Source organism: Myotis davidii, unplaced genomic scaffold, assembly GCF_000327345.1.
Source record: "Myotis davidii unplaced genomic scaffold, ASM32734v1 scaffold699, whole genome shotgun sequence".
In the NCBI taxonomy this organism is placed as follows: domain Eukaryota; kingdom Metazoa; phylum Chordata; class Mammalia; order Chiroptera; family Vespertilionidae; genus Myotis; species Myotis davidii.
In genome coordinates this window covers 2122495-2131893 of record NW_006291007.1, presented here as the reverse complement: position 1 = coordinate 2131893, position 9399 = coordinate 2122495, and the positions used below count along the sequence as shown (strand labels likewise).

At 50.2% G+C, this 9399-nt stretch overlaps 1 protein-coding gene across 1 annotated transcript; it reads right to left on the bottom strand.

The window, feature by feature from the left end:
• Positions 1 to 202: 202 nt before the first annotated feature.
• Positions 203 to 2066, bottom strand: LOC102752374 (C-C motif chemokine 2). Its single transcript, XM_006764035.2, has 3 exons — positions 1882 to 2066; positions 1060 to 1177; positions 203 to 696 (listed from the first exon to the last, which is right to left on the bottom strand). Exons 1-3 carry the CDS (start codon positions 1955 to 1957, stop codon positions 591 to 593), a joined length of 300 nt encoding a protein of 99 aa, XP_006764098.1. The 5' UTR covers positions 1958 to 2066; the 3' UTR covers positions 203 to 590.
• Positions 2067 to 9399: the final 7333 nt, after the last annotated feature.

The following is a 9399-nucleotide window of genomic DNA, read 5'->3' as shown; positions in this document are numbered from 1 at the left end:
AGAAGGCCTGATTGAGTCTTGCCCTAAAGATTTTTGTGTAGGCACTCAGATGAGCCTACCTAGGGGAAAGGACCAAGGCAATCCACGTTCTCATTCCTCCAAAACATGAGCCCTGTCCTCTGAAACCTTGCCCCTCCCTCGTCACCAAGCAAATACTCAGCTTTTTAATTTCCTTCAAGAAAACACCAAAAGTCAGGTTTTGTACAAAAATATATATATTGCTCTATAGTAACATCATATACATCTCCACAATAACGTTTTTAGCAATACCTTAGAATTTAAGACAACACGTGTTTGTATTCATGATAGTTGCAAGGACCCTCATGCCATTTCAGGGGTGGAACTGAAGTGCACAGAGGGAAGCAATTTAGACAAAAGTCTCCATGTCTAAAAAACACAAGTGTCCATGGGAGATAAACTTAAAACATCAATAACTTAAATAAGGTTAATATTACTTAAGACATCATGTTTCATATCAATAAACAAAGCTCATATTATTTGAAAATACAATAAAATAATATCAGAGGGCATTTAGGGAAAGTTAGAAGGAAATAAATTAGGTTTAGATTCTTGGGTTGTGGAGTGGGCATTCAAGGCTTTGGAGTTTGGGTTTTCTTGTCTAGAAGCGTCACAGCATTCTGAACCCACTTCAGCTGGGGGTCAGCACAGACATCCTTGCCCAGTTTGGTCTTGAAGCTGTGGGGAGAGAAGAGACAGTTAGATGCAGTGCCATTGAGAAGTCAGCCTAGCCATGCCGCTCATTCTTGTCTAAGTAGCTGCCCTGGGAACTAAATAGAAGAGGGAGGAGGGAACCCAGCTGCTCCCCTAGCTGTCCCAGGTGAAGCCATCCTGACTTCTGGCTGAAGACATTGGCCTGGTCTGAATAAGCACCCAGGTGGAGAGTGATGCTGGGAGTCACGTTTTCCCTCCTGGCCTCAGGATTCCTACCCGGCACCCCTGGGGACTGGACTAGGTGGCGTAACTCTCTGACTCTAAGGTTTGAGGCTCCCTTTCTCCGAGGAAGAACTGGACCAGAGAGGGCTGGTGGGCTCAACTCACATCACAGCTTCTTTGGGGCACTTGCTGCTGGTGACTTTTTTGTAGCTCGCCAGCTTTGACATCGGGATCGTCCTCTCGGTGAATGTATAGCAGCAGGTGATTGGGGAAGTGACTGCGTCTAGAAAAGGAACAACAAAGAAAAAGCATTTTAGGATGGACTCGATTCTTTTTATCTTAATCGGAGTAGAAAAGAAGTAGTTAGGAGAAGGCGAAGAGAAATCAGGAGTAGAGGTAGAACCCATTTGATTCCGATACTTCTGTGGATCCTGCAGAGCTAGAATGTCACACTGACTCAGTTTCCTATGCTGGAACATGGGTATAGAGCACTGCTACTAATTATGTCATTATTAAAATGACATAATTCCCGGGAGAGTCATTAGGTTAATAATGCAAACTCTCGTGGGTCCCCCTTCGGCTCCACGTAACCTATGCCTGGCCATGAGCTGCCTGATGCCCACCGCCTCTTGCAGAGCCGCGGCTCAAGAAGCTGGGCTGAATGAAGCACAGTCCAGATGCTGGGGCTCTGCCCCTCTGCGATCACCCCAGCCCCCCGAACACTGCTGAAAGGAGGCGGTGACTGCAGTGGGGGTGTGTTTCCACAGCTGGAGTCCTGGAAGGGGCTGGACTTGGGGTCCACGGCTGGACTCCTCACTCTGCCTCTGCCCAGGGGCACCTGTGCGACCAGGCTCACACCTCATCCTTCTCCGAGTTCCCTGATCTTGTTGTTAAAGTGAGGCTGGGGGTCCCCCTCCTGCTCTAATGGGCCACGATCACCCAGAGATGGGGTGATGCGCTTCAAAGGGAAGGAAGCAAGGGGCTTACCTGGCTGAGCGAGCACCTGGGTGGTGAGGGTGGCCATGGTGAGCGACAGGCACAGGAGCGCTGCGGAGACCTTCATGCTGGAGAGTGAGGAGATGAGCTTCAACGAGAGAGCGTGGCTGGAGAGAGTGGCTGGTGTCTGAGCCTGTCAGCCTCTGTGGTGCTCTGGCTGCTCTGGCTGCTCCGCGCGCCTTTTATTGGAACACTGGGTGGGTGGAGTAACCCAGCAGCGCCTCCTCAATGAATGACGAAGTGAAGGGAACTCTGAAATGTGCTGAGCCAGTGGAGCAGCCTGGGTGATTTCCAGGAAGGAGGGGAGGAAGTAGTGGGGTCTGGACCGGGCACTTTTGGGAGACAAGGGGGTGTGGTATGGGGCACAGTTATATTCAAAGTGACCACAGACAGGAACCAAGTGGGTTATTCTTAAGGATTCTGCTTTCTCTGAAGTGAAAACTCTGCAGAAAATAACGGAAGCAAGGAAGCGGAGGACAAGGGGGGAAGGAAAGCATCCCAGCTCGCCCTCGCCCACCACCAGACAACAGCTGAGGGGGCCCTGCCGCCTTGGCAGACTCCCCAGCAGCGAATTAGATCCATCTGTTCTTTAAAATGCAGGGGCGATTGGAGCTTAACAGAACGACGGGATTATGTAACCATAGGAGTAAATTCTAGGAATCGTGGATTCCTGGAAGAAGCCATGTATGTAGTGCTGCAAAAGAAATATACATGGCATACTCTCACAGCGCTAGTTCTGTGCCAGGAATACTCTAAAACCTCATCAAATGCTGATCTTTCCATTCTCCAACCCCATCTCATAGGCGTCGTTAATTCCCATTTTACAGACCAGACAACCAAGGCGCAGAGGGGTTAAGAACCCCCCAAGTTCCCCTGAGCAGAACCCTGTGTCCGTGCTGTCGCCACCATGACATGCTTCTGGACGAAATGTGTGCATGTCTTCCCACCGGCTGCCTGGTTATCTAGCTGGGACCCCCCTAACCTCAGCACCTTCCAAAGTAGGGGGCCACTCACCAGGAGTTGAGAACATTTCTTGTGGAGAAGTCACCATGCCTTTGGAGCCTACAGTTAGCACAGGGGCAGCAATGGGCAATAAGTGTGCCCCCCCCCCCCTGAACCCCACTGCTTCCTTCTGGATCCCAGGGGGCGTGAGTGAGCAGAGGGACCGTTTTATGGGAATCAGAACACATGCTTTGGGGCTGCAGCTCTGCCTTCGATTTCCTCAGAGACCGAAGAATCCTAGTAATTAAAATCCCCAAAGACCTTGGAATTCATTTCAGTGATCTCCTTCCTTTTGCAAATATGATAGGATTTCTGGAGGCATGTTTGTGGCTGAGAAGAGCCTGGTGGAACCCCCACCCCACCCCACTCCCCATTCCACTGCCTTATGCTTCTGAGCCTCGCTTTGCCTCTGCCCTGTGGGCCTAGAGGACCTGGTCACTTTTCTCTACTAAAGGGCCATTGAAACCATGTCTATAAAATGCATGGCCCTTCTTGGAAGACACACCGGCCAATCACGACATGGGTGGTAAGGAACGGGTTATCTTGAACCAATGACTGTGTCTGGTCAGTAGTAAGTGGTCAGTAAGGGCGAAGCGAAGGAATAGCTGGTGTCACGGAGCACTTACGGGGGGCCAGGGCCTGAGGGGGCTCCAGCACTGTCACATTCATCCTCTACACAAGCCGTCTTCTTTGGTCAAAACCGAAGTTAAGTAACTTGTTCAGGATCTCACAGGGAAGACCAGGCGGGCTGAGAGTCCCATCCAAGACTCTGTGGTTCCAGAATCTCTACTCCCAGGCACTAGGCTTCATGTCTCACGATGGATCTCGGCTTCCTGGGGAACCTGAGAGCAGAGAATCTAGAGACCACTCCAGACTCTTGGGTATCATTCCAAAGAGGCAGCATGCGCAGAGAAAAAATCAATCTGTGCACTGCTTTGCCATCCCTCTCAGAGCCTTATTTTCATTCTGCCTGAATCATGATAAGCAACCCACCCCCAACCCCTCTGTGGCTGGCGCAGTGCCCTGCCAGTGACTCAGTTCATTCTTTGTGAATGAGTAAAATACCTCAGGAATGGAAACGGCAACTTCGCAAGTCATCCTGGACCATCTCACCTTCACTTCCCAGAACTTACTCCTCAAGCGAATGGGACTGCTCTCTAATCCAATGCATCGTGTCCTTTGCCATAGACTTGGAGGGTATCTCCTGTTTCCCTGTGGAATCCAGCCAGTCTTTCGTTCCTGTCTAGGTTAACAAGTTTTTTTTAAATAATATTTTTAAATGTTTTTTTAAAAATTGATTTTAGAGAGGAAGGGAGAGGGAGAGAGAGAGATAGAAACATCAATGATGAGAGAGAATCATTGATCAGCTGCCTCCTGTGTGCCCCACATTGGGGATGCAGCCTACAACCCAGGCATGTGGCCTGTCCAGGAATCGAACAGTGACCTCCTGGTTCACAGGTCGATGCTCAGCCACTGAACCACACCAGCTGGGCTAGGTTAACAAGTCTAAAGATGTGGAGAGGTTTGGACGGTGCAGGTCCACTTATGTGTTTTTTAAACAATAAATACTGTAACGTATTTTCTCCTCTGTATGTTTTCTCAATGGCATTTTGTTTTTGCTAGCTTCCCTTATTGTAAGAATACAGTATATAATCCATATACCATACCAAATATTTGTTAATACACTGCTTATGCTATCAGCGAGGCTTCTGGTCAACAGTAGGCTATGAGTAGTTAAGTTCTTGGGGGAGTCAAGAGTTATATGTTGCCCCGGCCGGTGTGGCTCAGTTGATTGAGCATCATCCCGTGCACCAAGAGATCGCCGGTCAATTCCTGGTCAAGAGCACATGCCCAGGTTGCGGGTTCGGTCCCTTGTCAGGGTACCTACAGGAGGTAACCGATGGATGTCTTTCTCTCTCTCTTTCTCCCTCTTCCTTCCTCCTTCTCTAAAACCAATAAAATCATATTTTTTAAAGTTATATGTTGATTTTCAACTGCGTGGGTGGGGGTGGGCACCCTAACCCTCTGGGTTGCTCAGGGGGGCACTGTGTTCCCCCTGGCTCAGCAGTGTCGCTCTTGCTCCTAGTGTCCTGGACGCTGAGACACTGAGCCTGTAGAGCATGTACTCCCACTGAGCCTGTAGAGATCATGTACTCCAGCCTCCTCTTTCCCTGTGAGGAAACCGTATTCCAGAGAGGAAGACCGGCTGGCCCATGGCCGCACGGGAAAGTGTGCTGGCTTCGCCGGGTCCATAGACAGACCTTGGAGTATCAGAGCTATGTCTCTGCTTTGGAGAAGAATCATCGCTTTTGAGAAGTGATTTGGTCACTGCCAGTGTCAGATAATAAACAGATGAGAGGTGAAAGTGCGTGAATCAGAAGAGAAAGTGTCTGGGCGGTATAGCCATCCCCCGGCCCCCCTTCTGCCCTCCCCAGTGAGAGGCCAGTCACCGTGTGGGAGAAATGAGTGGAAATTCCCGCTCTGAAGCAGCCTTGGAAGTTCCCCGGATCCCGTGGAAGAGATAGGCCTGCCAAGCCTTGGGGAGGGGGTAAAAGGGAAAAAAGGCCTTGGTGTGGAGCGTGGGAGGGAATCAGGGTCAAGGTTTTGTTCTTCAGAATCTTCGATCCCTTTGGGACCCCCTCACCATTAAATCATAGATGAGAAATGGAAAAGTTCCTCTTGGTGAATAATACTTTCTTCCTTCCTCCCAGTGAGGTAACCACCCTCCCCCCCCCCAAAAAAAAAACTGGCATCCTCCACGTGGGCCTTTGTCATTGCCCAAGACTCCCACTCAGTGCCAGGGGTAAAGGAAAGAGGAACTAAGAGTGAGCTTTCTAGAAATCAGAAGCCACCACCTAGCCTCCTGCCCTGGCCCTTTCCGCCCGCCTCCCTCCCTTCCCCCCGCTCCCCCCCACTTCCTTGCCTGTGCTTGCTGATGCTTCCATGAAACCCATCTGATCCTTTCTAGGCCTCCCCCAGGCCTCCCCCTTCCCTGCCCCTCCAGGTTAGCTCTGAGCTCCAGGTGGACCAGAGCCTGTCTCCCCAACTCTGCCATCCTCTCTCTTCTTTTCAAGGACTGGAAATCCACCCTTTACTCTGGCTCAGAGCGTCAGATATGACTAAGACCTTAGAGATCATCTTCCCATTTCACTGATGGAGAAACTGAGGCCTGAGGTGACTTGAAGGCACATGGCAGTCTGCTCACTGCTGGGCCCCCAGGGCCACACTCTGTCTGAGGCACTGCACTGGCTCCTTATTAGAACACTCATCTAGTCGGCATCTACTTTGTGCAGAGACCAGATAGGGGACTGGGTGTGAGGCATGCTTTCCAGGAGAGATGATAAAGAAGGACTTCATGGGAGGTAGGACTGAGTTCATGAATAAGCCTGAGTGGTGCTCACCCTAAGCTTCAGGCATTTCCTGTGTCCTGGGGTGGATCAGCCAAGGATATGGGAGGGTCAGTGGTGGGACAGCCTCTGGGGAGAGAAAGGGAAGGTTCACCTGCAATGGCTTGGGTTGGTTGTGGTCGTCAGTGGTGTCTCAGCGATGTGGGGCTTGTCATTTAGGCTGTTTTCTGGGCCAGCCCTCACGGACCAGCCCTCATGGACCAGCTCCTGAGCCCTACAGTGAGGGGGCTGCTGTGGGTGAGGGGTCAAATCTAAGTAATCTGTTAGGATGACAGCAGTGTGAGACGGTAACTGGGGGCTTGCATTGCCCAAGATGCCCGGGCAGTGAGATGAGGCGGTCACGGGGACTGGGAGCACATCTGGGAGCACTGAGGTATCCCGTGAGGGCACTGAACTGGGGGAATCTTAGGGAAACAGATCATGAGGAGCAGGTGATAGAGACAGAAGAATACTGTCTTGACAGCCTTTCATTGAATCCTTGTCTGAACACCTGTGCTGAGGGCACCTGCGGAAAACACAAGGGACACACAGAATCCGTGCAGCAGTGAAGAGAGGCAGAGCTGGGAGCCCAGCTGAGGGGCTCAGGGAAGGCTTTGCGGTGGTGCTCTCATTAGTATATATTTTTCTTGATTTCAGAGAGGAAGGGAGAAAGAGAGAGAGATAGAAACATCAATGATGAAAGAGAATCATTGATCAGCTGCCTCCTGCACAACCCCTACTGGGGATCGAGCCCACAACCCAGGTATGTGTCCTGACTGGGAATTGAACCGTGATCTCCTGGTTCATAGGTCAACTCTCAACCACTGAGCCACCCCAGCTGGGTCCTGGTGATACATTTAAGATGGGCGGTGGAGTTGGCAGGTTTTGAGTCTTGCATGATTATTGGATGGGGGAGGGGTGCATTTTGTAGCAAACGTACAGAGACTGACCATGTACAGTGCTTGGACCTCCCCTTGGGAGCTTGTTAAAGAGCAGGTTCTGGCTCAGCAGCTCTTGGGTGGACCTGAGATGCTGTATTTCTCATCAGCTCCAAGATGATGCTGGTGGTACAGGTCCAGGGTCCGCTTAGAACAAACTTCAAAGGGCTCAGCATGGGAAATGCTGCTCAAGGGTGCGACACAGGGAGCAGTTCATTTTGTCTAGACCAGGGCTCTTGTCTGCGGCTCTGGGTTAGGCTTCAGGAGCCGTCTGAGATTGTCTTGCACATTTATGTGATTGAGGATTTCTCTGGCAAGAGCGTTCATACTCCCATCGGATCAGCACAGGCATCCATCCGTAACCTCCCAGTAGCTCAGCACCCTTGAACCTGTCAAACATAGGGAGTTCTGGTCTTCACCCTGTAACTTTACTAAGCGAAGCCATATTTTATCCAAGCTCTCTCCCCATCCTCAGATGACTGCCAGTGTGTGTTGGGGCACCCCTGGGCTAAAGTGTAGGGTATGTGAGGTAGGGGCTGTGCTGCCCGGGGTGGGTGGCAAGAAAGAGTAAGAGAAGAGGAGGGAGAAAGAAGAGGCAACCTAGAGCCATGTGAAGACTCCCAGACAGTGTCAGACACAAGGGCCCGAGGCCTGGCCCTGCCTCTCTCTAGCTGTGTGGTCTTGCACAAGTTACTTGACCTCTCTAGCCTCTTCTGTGAAGTGTGACTAGTAAGACATTGTCATGCGACTTGCATGAAATAAGAAACCACTTGGCAAGCAGTGTGTAAACAGCTGTGTCACCTTAAGAGTTTGAGCAAGCCACAGTCCCCATGCAACTTCAGGGCACACACGGCCAGTCCCAGCAGTATAGTCCAAGCCTCCACTCTTATTATTTGCTATGAAAGCGTATTGGGCATTTATAGTATGTAATGCAGTGAGATTTAGAGTTCCTAAGCTCTTTCTCATCTCTGTTCTCTTGCCTGATCTGGACAGAGAGAGAACCTTTGGGGGCTAACAAAAAATAAATGAAAATAAAGGATCAGAGAGGGCAGCCCCAGAATTGAGTTAGCGCCTCTGCCTTGCACACAACCGCCTGCTCTCACCGGACATTCCCAGTCTGACAGCCCCCTCTGCTTCTAGAACTCTCCATGCTCCACCCCACTTCATGGCCCTTGCCTATCCTAGATTCCAACACCTGGCACAGTGTCTTTCACATAGTAAGTCCTTGATAAACATTGTTTGAATCTAGGAACAGCCCAAGAATTTCAAGTCATTCCCCAGATATCTGCTTTGTGGGATGGTTTAACAGCAGACAGGGAAATGAGTCGAGAAGCAAGACTTTGGTTGCCCAAGTTCCCCACTTCTTCTATTTGGATGATGAGATAGTGGCAGTGCTAGAAGGACAGTGTGGGGCAGAAAGTGATTTTCAGAGGCCCCCCCGGATCCTTCTTTGCCAATGATCTGTTTCTCTCAGTTGCAAAACGCTGCCCACTGAAAAAAAGGGAAACTTCAGCTGCCCAGAATAGCTCTTTCTTTGCTAGTTGGTTTCAGCTGCCTTCCTGGTAGAGCCCCAGGTTGCAAAGCACTGGCTTCATTCAGGAGCATTTACCATAAATTGGACTCTGAGAGTGAGAATAGAGTCTGGATGAGAATACAGATGACTTGTCTGGGGTGAAGGGGGAGAAGTTGGGGAAAATGGTTTTGCAAAGCACACACACCTCTTGTGACTTAGAGGCAAGGATTTTAAAACAAGGCACTACCAAATGGTTCAATTCTGCAACTTTTCATTGCTGAACACATAGCTGGGAACTGCAGGCATGCAGGAGTTAGGCACAATCGAGCAGGGCCAGGGACCTCTGTGTAGTTCAGCCCGGCATCTCTAGCATTACCACCTAGCATTATGCACGGAACAAATATATGAGGAATGAATGGAATTAGGGGAGAAATCAGAGTGAGAGAGTGCCATGGAGATCCCAGAGTTGAAAATTCCTGCCCTACTTAATTTAAATGGGGAAAGAACGGTGCCTGGGATTTTAGCACATTCATAAGTCAGTGCAGATCATCTGTGTGTATATATTGTGCGTATTGTGGGAAGTGCCTGGTGACACATGTTGACATTTCCCAGGGAGGCTGCCAGCTGTGTTTTTCTGTGAGGGAAACAATTCTTCATTAGAGAAATCTTA